This window comes from Colobus angolensis, unplaced genomic scaffold (assembly GCF_000951035.1).
Source record: "Colobus angolensis palliatus isolate OR3802 unplaced genomic scaffold, Cang.pa_1.0 Scaffold209, whole genome shotgun sequence".
NCBI classification, from domain to species: Eukaryota; Metazoa; Chordata; class Mammalia; order Primates; family Cercopithecidae; genus Colobus; species Colobus angolensis.
In genome coordinates, this window is record NW_012115255.1 from 1718611 (window position 1) to 1739481 (window position 20871).

The window sequence follows — 20871 nt, forward strand, 5'->3', positions numbered from 1 at the left end:
AGAAATTAGATAAAAGCAGGCAAATAATTTGCAACTGTTAGATAAATACCACAAACCACAGTAATAGGATGATGATGAGCAATTTGAAAACTCAGGGAGGCATCTGCGTGGGAAAATGCAAAATGAAATGATTTCCATCCACTTCTCTCACGGGCATTCTCCTGAGCCTCAAACGCAAATGACCTTGTTTGATACAGTGTCCAGAAATGTGCGAAGTTTAAAGTTTTCACGCGTTAAAGGACAGCATTTGGCGGAGAAAGCCCAACGTTTTATATTGTCATGACTGTGGTGAAACTTTTGCTTTCCAAGTGAAAGCTGTTCTGGCTGTGCAAAGCCGGATGGCCTAGGCTGCTGCTGTTCATAGGTGGAGAGCAGGTGCGGGTGGGGCCGGGCCTGGTGGGTCTGCCGGGCCTCCGTCCGCGGAGTGCAGGGCTGCGCTTGCTCCAGAGCTCAGGCGTCCTCTCCGCTGGCTCCCGCTGTCCGTCCTCTGCTGGGCCGTTTGCACGCCCGGCTTCCCCTGTGCGGCATCATTGGGACCGCACGCATCACTAATAATGACACTGCGTGTCTGCGGGTCAGACGGGCTCCTGGGAGCCAGCCAGGCGGCGCGCCACGCTACATTGGAAGAGATAATGTTGTTCCTGGTGAAGGTTATTCTGCGGCCGAGCAGCCCTTTCCCTCCATGAAGCCCCGCTGAGGGACGGGAAGGCAGGTGCCTGGGTTCTCCAGGGCACAGCAGAGGTTCTGTAAGCGGCAGGAGGCAGGCTGGAGCCGGGGGTGGGAGGCAGTGGCTCCTGGCATTTGCGGAGTGGACACTGGCAGGCTGGGCAGCTGCAGAAGGGCCTCCTTCAAAGACTCATCACGCAGGACCCCACGGGGCTGGGCCTGTGGTGCGTGGGACTCAGGAAGGAGCAGGTGCGGCTGTCCGGAGACCTCTTTCCAGCACAGCTCCAGGGCCCAGGGCCGTCTTTGTGCCGGGCAGCCTTGGGCTCACCTGGTCAGAACTGGGTTGGATCCCAACCTCTGCGCAGTGGTCAGCAGAGAGTTGACAGTGACCAGATGGCAGGAACTCATGGCTGCTCAGCGTTGGAAGAGAAAGCTCCTCAGAGTTAACTGCCCCAGGCAGACATGTGGAGTTGTTCAGTCCACTCAGCCAAGACCAGCCTATGGGTGATGGGCTTCCAGGTGTGGCTCCCAGGCCCACTTCCCGCAGGTACAGTGCGAGGTGTATGCCCTGCGAGCCTGTCCCCCGCTCCGCACCCTTAGATGAGGGGCGCTCGGCCCCAGACAAAAGCCATGATCCTGTGAGGTTGTGAGCATCCAGCATCCACAGGGAAGCACATGGGATTCCCCAAAGGTGGAACACACGCCAGGTGGGATGGGAACGGTCCTCGTGTCGGAACCCCCAGACACATAGACTCACAGGGTGTGAAACACGGGAGACAGGAGGAGGCAGGGCAAGGTCATGTGTGCTCCTACCACCCACCCTCGCTCCTGACATATATGCGTGCACAGACGTGCACAGACTCACACACCACACACCTGTGCACATGTGCACAGACTCACACACTACACACATGCACACACGTGCACAGACACACATCACACACATGCACACACATGCACTCACACACCACACACATGTGCACATACTACACTCGGCACACATGCCACATGCACGCACACACCACACACATGCACACACGTGCACAGACTCACACACCACACACATGCACACACACGTACACACACCACTCACATGCACATACTCACATATGCACACACACGTGCACACACCACACACATGCACACACGTGCACAGACTCACACACCACACACATGCATACACACGTGCACACACCACACACACGCACACACGTGCACAGACTCACACACCACACACATGCACACACCTGCACAGACTCACACACCACACACACGCACACACACATACACACACCACACACATGCACATATGTGCACAGACTCACACATCACACACATGTGCACACACTACACTTAACACATGTCACATGCATGCACACACAACACACATGCACACACGCGCACAGACTCACACACCACACATATGCACACACACACACCTGTGCACACACATGCACACATATGCACATGACACATATGCATGTGAATTCACCCCACACACGTGCACTTCCCCACATACCACACATGCCACATGCATGAATACACATCACAACACACACACACACACACGTGCACATCTTTTTCTGCCTTCCCGTGCATCTGGATTACAAATGGATAAGGCCGAGCTGGCAGTGCCGCAGGGAGCTATGAAGGGAGGGCTGATTCATTCGCAGGTTTGTCTTGGAACAATCTACGAAAAGAAAGTAAATAAACAGCATCTACACAAAGGGGAGCAACTAGTTGATTGATTGAAAATGAGACTTCTCAAGCATTTCAAGAGCATTTTAACTACCATAAATAATTTAAAGTTATTGTTACCTCTAAGTTTCTACCCATTAGCGTGGAGGCTCTGAGAGGTAATGTTTATAGCCCAAGGCAGCCTGGCTGCCAGGACAGAGCACGAAAGGCTTCCGGAAAGTCCAGAAACTCTTGGCCTCCTCAGGCCGTCTCCTCTTCTCATTGCCCACTGTGGGGGTTCTTACGGGGGGGGCAGGGGGAAGGAGAAGCTGCTACGTGGGGTGGGGACGTCCCTCTCTCAGGAATCTCAGGGGCAGAGCAATAATTTTCGCATGCAGCCAGGCGGTTTATTTCTCCAGATCTTGGCCTCTGGTTGCTACAGAAAGGCGGTTGCTGCACCTCTGTAAGTTAGAAACCATTCGCTCCGCACCCCAGATGTCCTCTGGCCCTTGCTGAAGCTTCATTTCTTTTTCTCCTGAGGGAGGCCAGCTCCAGCAAGGATCCCAGCAGCTCAAGGTGTGGAGGAGGAGGAAACAGTGAACTTCCCCTTCCCAGGTGTTTCCAGGTCCACATGTCAGGCTCAGCTTGGGTGGGGGTGTGTGCTCCTGGGGGCTGTGTGCTTGTGTGCTCTTGGAGTGTGTGTGTTTGTGTGCACCCCTGGGGGCTGTGTGCTTGTGTGCTCTTGGAGTGTGTGTGTTTGTGTGCACCCCGGGGAGTGTGTGTATGCACACGTGCACACGCCTGGTGTGTGCTTTTTACTTTCTCTATCCCAAATTTCAGAAGTACTGATCAATAAATGGATTCATCTGGAAATTTTCCAGTTTGGGTCAACAGAGAACAGAAGCGACCTGTGTCAAAACTTGGCTTGAGTCTCAAGCTGTGCTGGGGAGGGAGCATGCAGTCTGGGCCGAGCCCTCTCTAGTGCCAGCACACCCTCCTCCTAACCTGCTCCTTCCACGTCTAGAAGAGAAGGGGTCCAAGAGAGGGCATTGACCTTCGCTCTGGTCCTGACACTAAAAGACTGTGATGCTGCTTTTGCTGAAAAACCTCCATTTCCAGTACGGTTAATTATTATGCTGTCTGGGAAGGGCTGTGTTTCCCAGGCTGATGGCAAAGTGCACGGCGTCCCTTGCAGACCCTTCCCACTGCCTCTTGTTGGTCTGACCAGCAATCCCAGGGTCACCTCACCTCCTCCCCGTCCCACGACAACAGGAGTGTGCTGACCTCTTCCTGGTTGAAAAAGGAGCCATCTGCCAGGTGGTGTTAAAATTTGAGGAGCTGTTCACATGGTGTGGAATGTCTTGTCCTCTTTGTTAGATGCCTGACAATGTACTGTGAACATAGAGGCCAGCTCCTGCAGCCACACACTCCTGGATCCTCACCCCCACAGTCAGCTCCCGAGACGCTGCTCAGATCCCTTTCCTAAACCAGCCTGGTGCCATCCTGAGGACTCTGCTTGGCCCCTTTCCAATTTCATGTGCCAGAAATGTTTGCACAGGAGGGGCTCCTATCCAGCGCTTTCCTTGTTAAATACTTGTACAAACCATGCTCTAAGACACCATGACCATTGCTCTTTCTGGTTTGATGAAAAAACAAAGGAAGGAGAGGAGAGAATAGTCCAAGAAAACTGGTTGATTTCTTGGAATCCCTGGGGTTCTCAGTCCCGCAGACATTACTGACACTTTCCTGCCCTTTTGGTAAGGAAGGTCCGGATTCCTGGTGAGGATGAGACTGCAGGGAAGCCTAAGATTCCAATTAAGGATGGGACTGAAGATGAGAATGGGACCAACCAGGTTGGAAACAGATCCAACCAGGAAATGCCACAGGTGAGGATGAGACTGCGGGTGCGGGTAAGATTCCAGGTGAGGGTGGGACCACAGGTGAGGATAGGATCCAGGTGAGGATGACACTGAAAGTGAGGATGGGACCACAGGTGAGACTAAGTTTCCAGGTGAGGGTGAGAGCACAGGTGAGGATAGGATTTCTGGTGAGGATGACACTGAAAGTGCAGATGGGACCGCAGGTGAAGATGGGACTGCAGGTGAGGATGGGACGGCAGGTGAGGGTGGGACTGCAGGTGTGGGTAAGATTCCAGGTGACGGTGGGACTGCAGGTGAAGATGAGACTGCAGGTGAGGGTGGGACTGCAGGTTACAGTAGGACTCCAGGTAAGGATAGGACCTCAGATGAAGACACGATTGTAGGTGGAGATAGGATTCTGGTGAGACCCTCAAATGAAAAGGATTCCAAGTGAGGATAGGATTGCAGATGCAGGTGGGACTGCAGGGAAGATGAGGATTCTGTACGGGACTGAGAGCAGACGCTGTCTCTCCAGGTAAGACAAACAGATGACCCCTCCCAGATGACCCCAGGTATCTCAGGTTTTGGGGACAGCGGGGGACCCCTGCACACAGAATACAGGGGCCTTTGTGCACTTTGGGGAAAGGAAGCTACTTACTTAGGGTGTCTTCATCCTCCGTGTTTGTGGTGCCAGGACTCAGGTGCTTGAAGGGAGCGAGGAAGGTTGACAATATGCTTACTTTATCTGGAAAGAAAAGAACAGGAAATGCACTTTTGACATGGAGTTTCAGAAAAACGCAATGCTTTTAGAAGTTCTTATTACTGAAGTTTGGACAAGGGACGTGGAAAGGTCACTTTGGTTTCAGCCATTTCATTCTGGTTCAGTCTTTTATTGAATATCTGACAGCATTTTATCAAATTCCTTTCTCCACTCAATTTAAAATTCTACGATTTCCTTCTTTCACCTTCTCTTATTTTGGCCTCTCCCTTCACCTTGCCCATGTCCCTTAAAACTTTAAGCAGCTGTCTCCAGGGTAGCAACCTTGCATCTGTTTATAAGATCCTGGGTAGGGCAGAGCCTTCCGTCGAGATCATTTCACAGAGATGGGCTAAAACAAGTAAAACGGTCTCACAATTAAAAGAGAATGGAGCAAATAAAGCCAAGACTATCTTTCCCTATTAGTGCAGAATTTGCTTTCTGGGCTTGACATGCATTAAAAATAAAGGACCTGTCACTTAGCGGGCGTTTGGCAGAAGTAGAGGAGGGGAGGAGGGAGCTAGTGGTGTGGGCAGAGCATGCAGTCCTCCCAGAAACGGCCAAGCGTCCTCAATATGGTGGCTGGAATTCCAGGGACTGCCTCTGCCTGAAGCCTGTGGCCAGGTGAGCAAAGGCCAAGCAGGTCTTGCCTCCTGGGTCCCCACCACTCTGAGTGCAGCACGATTGTGGAAACAGATCCAACTAGGAAATGCCACTCCTCACCAATAAAGTATGCTGTTTTACTCCCATGGTCTCAGCAATTTATTTCATCAATAGCGAGATTAAGGAATGGTGGGTTCGAGGTATGATTGAGAGAAATAAAAATGCTAATAAAGGGATCCTCAAGAAAAGCTCCTTATTTTGGAGATTTCCACCACCCAAATTAAACCACCGCACTGGGGAGTATTGGTCCACACGTAGAACTCACTGCACTGCAGAGGAGGCACCAACAGAGACACAGCACAGGGAGCCCCTGGCTCCCAGACGTCCTCCAGTCTACACGGTTCGCGTGTGCCATTGTGAACCTGGACCTCATTGATTAAGAGGCCCCAGGTGGAAATGTCAGTGCTGCTCATGCAACACGGTGCGGAGTGCGACAGAAGCGTGTCCTAGCGTCCCTGCTGTCCAAGTTCCAGGGCACTGGCAGTGGGATCGGCTACTTTGCTACGCGGGATCCTTCCCTCTCCTTTGGAAGCTGTGGACACCCACAGGCGGGATTTCCCAGGAGGTCACTGAGTTTACATCACCCTGTAATGAGGACAGCTGTCCACAGGTGCCCCACCATGCCACTGTATATCTCCCTGAAGTGTGATTTCTCAAGAAAAGATGAACTGCTGGTTTCACCTGCCCTTGGCCTTCAGGCATCCAGACCCAGCCTGAAACTGGCTCTTTTTCTTTTGAGGCTGAGCCTGTTTTCTCCTTAGCCAAGGTTTTCAGAGGCCAGGAGAGTTCACACTGAAATTCATTCGGGAGCCCATTAACAGCTGTTGTTTCCAGTAGGGACGGGCAACAGAGAGAACAATAAATAACTCAAATATAAAATGCCTCTGCCTTCTTTGTTCTACCAAACAAGAATAAACCAGGGAAGGGTTGGCTCTTCTAAACCCTCGCAGCCCAAACTAATTTACGACAAGAGAATGAAATATCTTGCTTGAGTTATAATTTCATTAAGGGAGTCCAATAATGTTACACTAAGAGTGTGAAGCTCAAATGATTTAGTCTGGAGGATCTCAAGATGAAATTACATTTTTAATAAAGTAGGGCTACCAGCCAAACACTCACACAAACGCACTAAACTATTCCAGACTTTACTTTAGCAAAATTGTAAGATATTTAAGGATTGTTTTAGATCTATCAAAGTTTTTACTTTCTGATGTTGCTAGATTTATCAAATAAAAATTCAAGACATCCAGTTAAAATTGAGTTTTACATAAACAATAGATACTTTTTTAGTATACAGGCATTTCTAATACTGTGTGGGACACACACATAAATATATATCTGTGTACATATATATATGTATACACACACACACATATACATATATACTTAAAAACCTTATTCATGGTTTATCTGAAATTCAGTGGAAGGCAAAGGACTTCAATAGACATTTCTCCAAGGAAGATGTACTAATGTCAATAAGCACATGGAAATGTAATCAACATCACTAATCATTAGGGAAATGCAAATCCAAACCACAATGAAATATCATCTCACACCCATTAGGATGGCTATTAGAAAAACAAAGCCAAGCCAGAAAATAATGTGTTGGTGAGGACATGGAGAAATGAGAGCCCTCTGGGGATGTGAAATGGGGTAACCGGCAGGTCAATGCCCAAATAATTGAAACTCAAAGAGATAACTGCACCCTCATATCCACGGCAGCATCATGCACCAGAGCCTAGAGGTGGAAGCAGCTCAAGTGTCCTCAGTGGATGAGTGAAATTCGGTACAGCCGAGCAACAGAAGATTAGGCAGCCTTAAAAAAAGGGAAATCCTGCCATTTGCAACAAGCGTGCATGAAACAGGAGGACCTCATCCTAAGGGAAATAAGCCAGGCATAGAAAGACAAATACTAGTGCATGATCTCTCTCATACGTGGAATCTAAAGAAAGTTGAATTCATAGAAGCAGAGTAGCATGGTGGCTGCCAGGGTCCATGGGGTGAGGGGAGAAGGGAGAGGGTGAGGAGATGTTGGTCTAAGGTACAAACCTCCTAGGATGAATGAGTTTTGGAGTCTTAATGTGCAGCGTGGGGACTCTGGCTGGTAACATGTATTGCCCACTTGAAACGGATAAGAGAGCAGATTTTAAGCGTCCTCATCCCCCACAATGGTAACTATGGCTGGTGACAGACGTGTTAATTAATTTGTGGTGATCATCATTACACAATGTATATATCAAATCATCACATTGTACACCTTGAATATATTCAACTTTTATTTGTCAATTAAACATTTTAAAATTAAAATAAATACATAAAAAACAATGGCAAAACAAAATCAAATGTAACTGGGCGTCCTGTATTTTCTCTGACACTCCCAGTTGTGCCTAACCAACTTTTCTTTCCGCTAGTGCAGCGGACTTTAGATTTCATGGGACAGCTTGAGCAACCAAACTAAAGCAAAGGAAACAGAAAGCCAGCAGTATTGCTAACACTTATCTATTGCTAACAAGTACACCTGAAATTCCAACTATGATCTGCAATCACCGTGAAGACATGTAAGCTCTGGGAGAGAAGCAATTATTTCTAAGAAAGGGCAGACCGCATCTTTAGAGTGTTCTTGGAAAAGGACGTGAAGAATTACATTTCTAATACAGAAAAAGTACAACAGAAGTTCTTTGGCGTCAGGGCCTCTCTTTGTGGTTTCCTCGAAACCCATTGTCCATTTGGGATCTGATCTATATTCTATTAGTTCAATGTGAGTGGAACTCTGATATTCAGATAATTCGATTTTTTGCATATTTTTCATCATCATCTTTTGAAAATATGGTTTTACTCAAGCTTCTGATGAAAAAAGGAAGCGATACTTTTTTTTTTTTTTGCCTCAATTCTGGACCTTTTGGAGAAGCTGCATCGCAGGGCACCCCACACTGCCACTGCCTCCCCACCCTTTGGGTAACACCTAGAAGAGCGGGCTGGGCTGGCTGGGTGTTCCTCTAAAAACGTCAGGGGTCGGCTGGGCAGTGTCCACTCCTCAGCTGCTCGTATCCTGGGTTCTTGAGCTTGGGCTCCCATTATCGAATATGGACCAGCTGGAAGCTGACCCGAAGGATGCAGTGACCCGGGGCCAGCCCCGGTCTAAGAGTCAAGAGTTATTTTCAGGAAAGGTCGATGGCTGTTTTTAATGCGTGGCTTGAAAGTTCCAGGACACTTGCTTTATAAATCTTGTTACTCACTGTGGAATAAACAGCATTTATTTGAAACAGTTTTATGTATTTTAGGGGGCACCTGGGTGAGCATCTGGAGGGCACAGAAGCCCCTGCCTGGAACCACGTGCAGCCGTGAAGTGCAGCTGGCATCTGCAACACTGAGGCTCTGTGGTTATCGCCGGTTTTTCATATTATAACAGTTTGGGAGAACTACTACACTATCAGGGCTGAGGGAAAGAGACACTCACTGGAATAATTTTTAGGTATTTTCAGATGTCCTAATCATCTTGTTTAGAAATAAAATGTCCTGAGTTAATAGTCTACTTATTGTTTCATGTTAACATCTTGGGGTGAGGATTATCCTTGAGTGAGATAAAAAAAAAGCGATGGCTTATTTTCCCTGAAAGGCACTTGTGGCTATGCCAGCAGTTTTTCTTCAATATCACGAGTGCCCTGAATTCATGGCCTTCCCCAGAATGCTTGATATGAATGATCAGGTTTTAAGAACATGTGGTTGAAGTATTATGTGATAGTGTACTTTGCAAAATCAAAATAACTGCACACATTGAGGATACCTGGTTACTTCGTCATTAGTCACACTGCATAATCACCGGGACACGTCTTAGCTTTCTTGACGTATTTATTCCAGGTAAAGAATCTGAGACATTGAGAAGTTAGTGGATGTGCCCAGGACTATCTATAAGATCCTCAGCACGTCCCAGGCTTCCAGCCTGCAGTTGCCTTCCGCACTGAGCAAAGGCCACTTAAGGAGATCTTCATCTTCCTATCTTTTCTTGCCTGAGTAAAGTTTATCCTTATAGTGGCTGCTGAATTTTCTGGATTTTTCTTCCTTGCCTTGCCTTTGTTAAATTTTATTTAACCTTCTATGTTTCATTTGTCATATCTTTAAAATCAGAATAGCATCTTTGTTTCTAGGGCCACAAAAGGAAGAATAGTGCAATAAATGGTTTTTAATTCAAATATGAAAAGCATTTAAATTTAGGGTCTGGTTAATATTTTGTAGAAAAATCAGATGTACTCTCCTCTCTGCAGAAGTAATCACATACTATGTATTCATAAACAAGTTATCGGGGTTGGCTGAAAGCCCCAGGATCAGACGGTGCAGAGGAACATTCCCTCGTCGTGAAGAGGGAGAGCCAGTTCTCTACCTTTCCTGGTCCAAGGACCATGACTCAACAACATTAGCTGAGTGGGGCACAATGAGATTTCAGCTCTGTCTTACCAAATTCTTTCTGATCTATTGAAACCAAGAAGGAAAATGGTAAGTGCATTATAGTCTCCTCCGGAGTGAGCCTGGAGAAGACATGAGTGTGTGAAGTGATTTTGGCCCACATCACAGTACTCCACATCACAGTCCTCGAAAGAGCAGGAAGGAAGGCTCACTGGCGGTGAATGCACAAGCCCCTGGCCAGGATGAGGGAGCTGCCGCTCACCAGCTGACTCATTGTAAACAACGGCAAAACTGGACAAAGTCTATGAAACAACCGGTTTCAGAGTTTGGATGCCAGGCCGTCGTGACCATTGTTCCTGAGAAAAGGAAAGCATGTCAGTGCACCCCACAGCTCGACAAGCCTCCCACCCGGAAGCTCTTTTCAGCAGTAGAAAAGTGGACCTGAAGAAGAACAAGCGTCACTGTAAGTTGAGAAGGTGAAAACCAAAGCTTGTGCTGCTGAGGCAAGTAGAATTTGAGGGCAGAAGGAAGTTGCTTCAGAGATCTGGTGGGGCCACTGGATTTGGTTGAGACTCAGCCCCACATGAGAAGGGGAGACTCAGATCCCACCGAGAGCAGTGGCTGGGGACCTGTGAGCTAAATGAAAATTCAAGTGATGGCACAATGCTGAAAGCCTGGCATTCTGATGAGGCAGAATTATAGATCACTGAAGAGCTAGGATTCAGCTGGGATGGTAAAAAGGTGATGTTTAAGGACTAGGAATACTCTAGTCCTAGATTAAGAACTGCCATGAACATGTGCTAACAAAGACTCAAAACAAGCTTTGAAATGATCTAGTTGATCATTTCAACTAGAAATTGGTCAGTAATAAACTACCCTTGGTCAGTAATAAGCTACCTGCTAGAAGAAAACTCAAGAGCACCACAAAAAAACTCAAGAGCACCACCTCAACAACATGGTATCCACAAAGCCCAGCAAATAATGATATAGTGATAGTAATGACATTGCTAGATGTGAGAAGCAACAGGAGAATATGACCTATCCTCAGAAAAAAATACAGATCTAATGATGCTGAAATTAGCAGATAAGAATGTTAAATAGATGTTAGAAATATTTTTAAGAATTTAAAAATAAAAGGGACATAATAAGTAAATAGAATCTTGGTAGAGAAATGGAAACTATATAAATAAAATAACAATTCTCAAGTTCAAAAACATAACATTTGGCCGGGTGCGGTGGCTCAAGCCTGTAATCCCAGCACTTTGGGAGGCCGAGACGGGTGGATCACGAGGTCAGGAGATCGAGACCATCCTGAGCTACACGGTGAAACCCCATCTCTACTAAAAAAAATACAAAAACCAGCCGGGCGAGATGGCGGGCGCCTGTAGTCCCAGCTACTCGGGAGGCTGAGGCAGGAGAATGGCGTAAACCCGGGAGGCGGAGCTTGCAGTGAGCCGAGATCGCGCCACTGCACTCCAGCCTGGGCGACAGAGCTAGACTCCGTCTCCAAAAAAAAAAAAGAAAAACATAACATTTGAAATGAAAAAATTTACTGGATGGGTTTCACATTAGATACGTCATTTCACAAAACATACCAGTAAATTTGAAGGCAGATCAATAGAAACAATCAAAATTAAGCACAGGAAGAAATAGAAAAGGTGAAAAAGGTGACAGAGAGTCAATGATCTGTTGGACAATATAAAGCAGTCTAACTTATGTATAATTGGAATTCAAGAAAAAAATGGAAAAACTGTTAAGGTAGAAAATGTACTTTAAATAATAGTTTTAAAGTTTTCAATTTTTTAAGATGCATCAAATCACAGACCCAAGTATCTCAATCAAACTTGCACAGAATAAACCTGAAGAAGACTGTACAAATCAGCACAGCCAAACTCCTGAAAACGAAAGACAGGGAAAATATTTTCAAAGTAGCCAGAGAAACGAGACCTCTCACATACAGAGCAACCGCAACAAGAATGACAGAATACAAATTTGAATTCTGCTAAAAGACTATTAACTCTTTAAATACAAGATAATGACAGTGTACTGTAATGTTTATTATATATTTAGAAAATATATAAAAAGAGCAGCACACACCTTAGGATGGGGTAAATATAATTATTCTGTTGTAAGTTTCTTCCTTTGATCATGAGGTAGTTGGCTATGATAAGTTAAACATGCATGCTTTAATCTCTGGATCAGTCACTAAAAATAACACAAAGAGGTATAGCTAAAAAGTCAACAGAGAAGATAAAATAAAATACTAACAATGATCGATTTGTTGAAAAAGGCAAAGAAGGAGAAACAAATAAATGGAATAAACAGAAAAAAAATTAGCAATATGGTATACTTAAATCCAAATATGTCAGTGATTACATTAAATGTAAATGGGCTAAGTACTCCAATTAAAATGCAGAGATATTCAAATTATATTTAAAAAACAAAACATATTTTTGATTGCTACAAAAATGTACTTCAAATATAAAAATGTAGATAGGTTAAAAGTCAAATAATTGAAAGAGATACATCATGTAAATGCTTATTTTAAGAAAGATGGAATGGTTATGTTAACAATAGACACAGTAGTTTTCAAAATATGAAATATTGCCAGGGATTAAGAAAGACATAATGATCAAGTCATCAAGATAATATAATAATCGTCGGTGTTTATGCACTCGACAGAGTTTTAAACAACATGAATAAAAAACTAAAAAAATGAAGGAGGGTAGAAACATACATAATGATAGTTTGAGATTTTAACATTCCTCACCTAGTTACTGATAGAACAAGTAGTGAGAAAAAGGCTGTATCGAACAAAAAATTAGAAGAATGCTAACAGCTAACTTGACCTAAATTACATTTATAGAACACTGTATAGAGTATTTGTTGAGATGGACTATACACTACAAAATAAAAAAGGCCTCAATAAATTTTATAGGTTTGAAATCATAAAAGTGTATTTTCTGGCCACAATATAATCATGTTAAATATACATAACAAAAACATATATGGAAAATCTCTATATACTCAGAAATTAAGTATCACCATTGTAAGTGACCAAAGAGTTAAAAGAGAAATCACAGGAAAATTAAAGCCTCTTTATTCTCAGTGATAATGAAAGTATAACATACCTCAATTTGTGAAACAGAGTTAAAGCAATGCTGAGAGACACATTTTAGCTCTAAATTTATGCTTATATTAGAAGAGAAGAAATGTCCAACATTATCTAAGCTTCTACTGTCAGAAGCTACAAAGGAAAAAAAAAAGAGAGTACATCAAACCCAAAGTTGTTAGAGGAAGAAAATACTAAAATTAATAGTGGAGGTCAAAATAGGAAGTGGAAAACAATAGGGGAAGAAACCCTAACGAAACAAAAAAATTGACTCTTTGAATAGGTTTGATAAATCTCAAGTTAGATTAATCATGAAAAAGGAGAAAAAACTTCCATGTTATCTAATTAGAAATAAATAAGGGGATCTTATTACAGTTCCTGCAGTCATTAAATAAGAATATGGGAATAATGTAAACTATTGTATGCTAGTTAGTGAAAAACATAGCTGCAATGGGAACATTCTTTGAAAGGCACACACTGTCAAAGTTCACTGATGGAGAGGCAGAAAACCAGAAGACTGCAATATATATTAAGTAAATTTAATTCATAGTAAAAACCACCTCACATGTAAACTAGGCTCAGATAGCTCCCTCTGGTGAATTGCAAGAAGTATTTAAAGAAGAAATTATACCAATTCTGTGCAAAATTTTCTAGAAAAATGGAAGGGGGGGTGACTATCAAAATTATTTGATGAGGCCGATGTTAATCTAAAGCCAAAACCAATCAATGATGTTATAAGAAAAAAAACCCTAAGACCCATGGTCCTCACGAGCAGATGAGTTTTTAACAAAATATTAGCAAATCAAGTTCATCCCTATATAAAAAGGTTAATGTATCATGAACCAGTGTGGTTCATCCCGGAATGCAAGATTGGTTTACAGTTTGAAAATCAATCAATGTAATTCACATCCTTAATATAATAAAGGGGGAAAAAATTCTAGCATCTCAATAGATGCAGAGAAAACATTTGAAAAACACATGCCAAACCTCCACACTCATATTTACAAACTATTGCTAAAATAAGTTAAAGATAAATAAATAGAACGATACACCATTTTCACAGAATTCAAGATTCAATATTGTTGTAATATCAATTGTCCCCTAGTTTATCTACAGACACAAAATCCCATTCTTCATGAAAATTCTCAACACACAAAGAACTAGAGGAAAATTTCCTTAAATTGATACAGGACATATTCAAAAGTTATAGCTAGTATTATATTTAATGATGAAAGAGTGAATGATTTCCTCATGGGATTGGGAACAAGGCAGGGATGTCTGCCTTCACCACTTCTATTCAACATTGCACAGGAGGTCCTAGTTAGTGTCATAAGGCAAGAAAATAAAAGTCATAGAGATTGGAAAGGAAGTAGAACTGACTTTATCCTCATGGCATGATCATATTTGTAGAAATTCCTAGGGAAAGATGAAAACAACTACCAGAACTAATAAGTGAATTCACATATACAAAAGTCTGTGTGCTTCTATGTATCAGTTGAAAAAGCGGAAAATTAAATTAAAAAACAATACTCTTAGGACAAAAAGTTACAAAATACTTAGGTATAATTTGAAGAAAAAAAAGACATGCCAAACCTACACTCATATTTACAAACTATTGCTAAAATTAGTTTAAAAAAACCTAAATAAGTAGAAATATATGCCATTTTCACAGAATCTAAGATTCAATATTGTACAATATCAATGGTCCCCTCATTTATCTATAGATATGATTCAATCTCAGTCAGTACCCTTGTTGAAATTGAAAGATAATTTTGAAGTTTATATGGAAATGCAAAAGACCTAGAATAGTCTAAACGATATTGGTACTGCAGAACAAATACAATGTAGTAATGGCGCAAGGCTAGGTAAGTACCAGTGGAACTAGGAATAGAATCAAGTCTCAAGTCTGTACGATCAATTGATTTTCAACAAAGGTACCAAAGCAAGTTGATGAAGAAAAGAAAGTCTTTTTAACAAATAGTACTAAGAAAACTAGACAACATATTGAAAAAAATGATTCTGAGCCCTACCTCACATCCTATGTGAAAATGATCACAAGATGGATCATAGACCTCAAAGAAAAAGCCAAAACTATACATTTTTAAGAAGAAAATTGAGGAGATTAGTTTCATGGTTTTCATGCAGGCAAGGATTTCTTAGCTAGGAGATAGAAAGCACTAACTACAAAAGAAAAAAATGACAAATTAGTTTTCATCAAATTGGAAAAATTCAGCTTGTTGAAATACACTGTTGATTAAGCTAAAAGGAATGGATAGATTGGGATGATATATTTACAATCAAGGTGACTGTTTTGTATCCAGAATACAAAAACTTTTGCAACTTAATAATAAAGGATATCAAATCTCTATTTATAAAAAGTGGGCAACATACTTGAACAGAAACTTCACTGTGGAAGACACTACAAAGATATACAAATAGCCAATGAGCACTTTCAAAAGACCAACCTGGGCCACATGGTGAGACTCCCTCTCTACAAAAAATACAAAAATTAGCTGGGTGTGGGTGTGGTGGTGGGTGCCTACAATCCCAGCTACTTGGGAGGCTAAGGCTCATGAATTGCTTGAACCGGGGAGGCAGAGGTTGCAATGAGCTGAGATCGTGCCACTGCACTCCAGCCTGGGGGACAGACAGAGTGAGACTCTTGACTCAAAAAAAAAAAAAAAAAAGAATAAAAGGCTGACAGTGCTACGTGTCTACAAGTCAGTAACCATGTGGAAAATCAGAGCTCAGACCTTGGTATAATAACTTCAAGAAATTTTGGAAAACGTCTTGTTTTATATAGGTTGTTAAATATACACCTTTCCTACGAATTACCACCTCCACTTCTAGATATTTACCCAAGATAAATGAAATGTATATGTTCACAAAAAGAGTCACATGGGGATATTGATCCAAACTATTCATCACAGCGTAAAACAGGAGAGATCCCAAATGCCCATCAACAGAAGAGTGGATACACTAATTGTGGTGCATTTATACAATGAATTGCTCTTCAGTAAAACAAAACAAAATGAGTGAACTATTACAATTTTACATGATGATATAGATGGATTTCAAAAACATTATGCTGAGCAAAAAAATCTGGGCACAAAAAGGAATATGCAGTGTGGTTCCACTTACATAAAGTTCCCGGAGGCTTTCAGCACTCCATGGAGAAAGCAGAGCACAGGCGTCTCTGAGCGGGGCGTGTGGATTGCGGGGAAGAGGCGGAAGTGGGCTTCTGCTGGTGAAATGAAAAGATGCTGTATTTAGATGGGGCATGTGCTATGTGTGTGCATGCATTTGTTGTTGGACTGTAATGTGTGCGGTTTGTACATTTTGCTGTATGTAAATTACACTCCCATTTTTTTTTTTTTAAAAAAAATCATGACTGGACAAGAAAATAAATGATGTAAAGCAAGCCTCAAAGAATTGTTGAATCTACAAAGAAGAAAATTGAGGATGGTAGATATTAAATGAAGATCCCTGCTAGGAAAGCATATCTGCTTATGCCTCTGCTTATCAGGACTTAAGGTTTCTATTTTCTTTTTTATTCCCCCTATTTTATAGATGTGAAAGCTCAAATATATCAAAAAGCCTTAGACATTGCAATAAGAAAAATTATAGTCTCAAAGACAAAGTCCTTTGGAGCCAGCTTTGGATTTGCACTGAGGATCTGCATCTACATAAAATGAAGGGGGAGTAACCAGTGAGGGGGAAAACAAGCGCTCCAGAAAGCTGCAAGCTGGGATCAGAACTGTGAGCCTCAGGCCTGAAGGAAATAATGTATGCAGTGGTCCATTTCCAAGACAATGTGCCTTAAATCGGCCTAGGTCAGCAAACTACAGAAAAATCAGGATATACTAGGCCCCTGCTTGGATAGCCAACACCTACTTGTTGGCCCACCCCTCTGCCCCTTTAGTTGCCCTCACCTGAACCAAAGAAGTGTAGTCTAAATGAAAGTTTACTAGCCGGTGAAATAGCTTGTTTTGTCTGTTATCAGCCTGCCCAGCTACTTAGGTCATAAGTCAAATACCTGAAGAGCCCCTGAGCTGACTGGGATTGCAATGCATTGTGGGTTGCAATAAAATGCGGCAAGACAACCCTAAAGAAAACACCAAAAGCCCGTACCCAACAACCAATAGGTCACGTCCGGGAAGACTGTGACCCCATAGTGCTCAGCCTATGAGGGACCGGGGGAGAGACCTGCACCCGAGGGGGATAAATGACTTGTTGAAGCTGTGCTGGGTGTGCCTGCCCATCAGACACCGGATCTTGCAAGACCATCATTAAAAGTCTGACTTTCACTGTTCTCCGGGTCTCTGAGTCAATTCTTTGGGTTTGGACGAGTGAGTTTGTTTCTCACAGGCCCAACCACACATACCTTGGTGGTCTCTGAGGCCTCAGTTTACCCACGATGATTTGAGGGACTGTTAAAGGTCAATGTTTTTGGAGGCCGCTTTGTGGATGGAAACCCTGTTTCATTTACAAATAGTTTATCAAACAATTTTTAGCAAGTATGATGAAAATTTAAAAAAATCTTTTGGTACATGATGATATATGTCAGTTATCTGGAAAGTCATGTGAAATAACATATTAGCTGGAAATTTCAATAAAAATGATAATAAAAGTGATAATTGCCAGGATATCTAAGAATTGGATTTTTTTTTTTTTTTTTGTTTGTGAGACAGGGTCTCACTCTGTCACCCAGGCTGGAGTGCTGTGGTGTGATCTTGGTTCACTGCAGCCTCAACCTCCTGGGCTCAAGCGATCCTCCCACCTCAGCCTCCTGAATAGCTGGTGCCCACCACCATGCCTGGTTAATTTTTATATTTTTTTGTAGAGACAGGGTTTTGACATGTTGCCCAGGCTGGTCTCAAAATCCTGAGCTCAAGCAATCTGCCTGCCTCACCCTCCCGAAGTGCTGGGATTACAGGTGTGAGCCACCGTGCCTGGCCAGAATTTGATCTAATACTCTGTCTCCTAAAAAGCACTAAATATTTCATAGGATAGGCTATTAAAAACCATAAAGTAAGCACTTTGGGTCTGTCCTTATTTCAAAAATTGAAAGTGAGGTTTGCACTTCTGCCTTTCCCTTTTGTGGGCCACGTCCATTCCACATCTCGCAAAGCTCTGCTCTCCTGAACAGTTACATAACTGGGATCGGGGCTGACAGCTGGAGTCCACAGAACTCACTTGGTGCCCTCAGGCTACAATACTTCGGCCTCTGTTACAAGTTTCCTTCTCATGTTTTCCTTTTGCCAAAACACGCTCTGACAGATGGCCTCCCTCAGGCTTGACCCACTTTCTCCATAGCTGTATATTTGAACAGAATACAGGTGTGTCTTCAAATGGAAGCACTTCTATCTAAACACAAACGCAAATCAGTGTGGACAGGTGGGATGCCCTGGGAAGCAAGAGGGTGATTAACCTCCACGCAGGATTTGCACTGAGGAGGAAGGAGTCACATTGCAGAGGAAAGGCAAGGAGTTTGTTTCACAGGTTTACAGGAACATGGGCTTTCAAACGCCATCTCCAAGCTCCCGTCCTATGAACAGCACAGGGAGTTCAGGCAACTTTTAAAGAGATTCTGGGTCTGCACTGAGTTTTGTAAAACACAGGAAGGTTTGATTCTTTCGGTGAATCTCTTCTGGCAATTTCAGAGATGGACACAATTCATGGGTTTGGGCCTGAAAGCATCCAGTTAAAACGGAGGCAGCCCGCAGTGTCAGCTACACGTTCAATGTTATGAGCTGAACGGTGTCCTCCAAGAATTCTGCTGAAGTCTAACCCCCAGTCCCTCAGAACGTGACGGTATTTGGAGAGTTTCTTTAAAGAGGTGATTGTGTTAAAAGCAAGCATACAACTCCTAATTACCTTCTCAAAGTCCCCAAATTAGTAGGAAGTAATCTGTGCAAGTGGCAGTGAGCCTCTGGCTGTGACAGGAGCTCCTAGCAGCTGTGCATGTAAAAACATCTCTTCCAATTCACAGGGCTCAAAGTTGGGCTAGCAATTAGTAGTATGGCCAAATTTGAGCTATTGGTAGAATGTGTCCTTTTTTCGTGGTTTAATTTCTTTTTCTCTTTGTTGGTTACAATGTTTCTGGTAGCTTTTAATTTTGAGTTTTGTGGGTCGATAGTAGGTTTATCTATTTATGGAACACATGAGGTGCTTTGATACAGGCCTGCAATGTGTGACAGTCACACCATGGAAAACGTGATATCTATCTCCTCAAGCCTTTAGCCTTTGTGTTACAAATAATCCAATTATACCAGTTATTTAAATATGTACAGTTACATTATTATTGGCTCTATTCACCCTGTTGTGCTACCAAAAACTGGGTCTTCTTCATTCTTTCCAGTTACTTTTTTTTCGGTACCCATTAGCCATCATCACATCCCCATCTCATGGTTTAATTTCTAAGGCATTTTGTTCTCCCCGCAGGTAGCTTTCCTCAAAGCCAGGGCACTGGGACATTCCTGGGTCGTCACTGGGACTCACGACAGGGCAGGGTTTTGACAGCAACCGTGGGGCTGTGCACAGTCTCAAAGACCACCCAGGCCACACTGATGCACTGCACTCCAGCTAACCTTGGAAAAAGGTGAGACGCCAACAGGGACACACAACAGGTTGTTCTGTGTGCCCTTCCAGATGTGAGCGGTGGGCACAGATACAGATGGTCCCTCACATGATTGATGGGAAAAGGTGACTCCTTGCAAGAAACTATATTTAAATTAGGAAAATAGTCTAAAGGTGTGTGTTCACACTTCACAAGGAGAAACTCACAGCTTTCCAAATGAGTAGCCAAGGCTCAGCCAAATTTCAAAGTTCTAGATACGAATGCTCCACCTGGGAGTGGAGGCTCCAGCAGTTGCCTGACATCATCCTCGTCCTTTCAGGATGGTGTCCTCAGTGAACTCTGCCTTAGGGTGCAATAATTCATAGCACTTCCTCCCACTCGCGCGTCCCAGGTTTAGAAGAGAAAGCACAGAGCCTTCCCATGTGTGAAAGAAGCTCCCCTGGGAGACGGGCGGCCTGAAGGCAAAACCATACTCTAATCCCCAATCAGCTGCTGGTTCCAAGGCCAAATTCCTCATGTCCTACTGAAAGCGTATCTGACTGTTCTGTAGGATTTCTGAGTCCATCTGCTCAAAACTGGACAAGTATGTCCTGTAAAGATGCAGTGTGTCCTTGTTCCTCTGATTCGTTTAATGCCATCCACCTAGGGTCCAGCCTCAAGGCCCACGGGTCCCCTCTGCCTGCCTGTTGTCCTCACTGCACCTGTTAAATGCCTCAGCTTCTGTAGAGGGTCCCTCCTGCTGTTTCTCCGCTCCACCGCCTGCTCCTGCCACTTTGGCTTTCATCTGGGCTTTGCAATAATCTCCTATTTATCATGTTCACCAATCTATTTGTTAACTGGTTGCCAAAGTCACTTTTCTTGAGTGGACGTTGGGCAAAGGCCCAAGAGGGGAGAGGGAGTGACCTCGTGGAATTTCACGTAGGTTCGTGTGGCCAGTGTTGGGAGTGTCAAAAGTGGGCCACGAGCCAGAGAGGAGCAAGTCAGGCCCCACTGGGCTCCCTGCACTGCATGAAGTCACTGACAACCTGCCTGGGGCCTCAGGAACATCAAAGGTCTGAAGCCAGGGCCTGAGAAGAGACTTGCATTCTGCAAAGGCCTTGTAGGAGCATCTAAGGGGAGGAGCTGCTTCCTCTCCCTGCTAAGGAAGAGGGGCACC

General features: G+C 43.7%; 1 protein-coding gene across 1 annotated transcript in view; it reads right to left on the reverse strand.

Moving 5' to 3' along the window:
• The window catches only part of ADARB2 (adenosine deaminase, RNA-specific, B2 (non-functional)), a 529062-nt gene that overhangs the window by 182759 nt on the left and 325432 nt on the right, over positions 1 to 20871 (reverse strand). The window contains exon 2 of the mRNA XM_011942292.1: positions 4861 to 4947. Within this exon, the coding sequence (XP_011797682.1) occupies positions 4861 to 4947 (87 nt within the window). The remainder of the gene's footprint in view (positions 1 to 4860; positions 4948 to 20871) is intronic.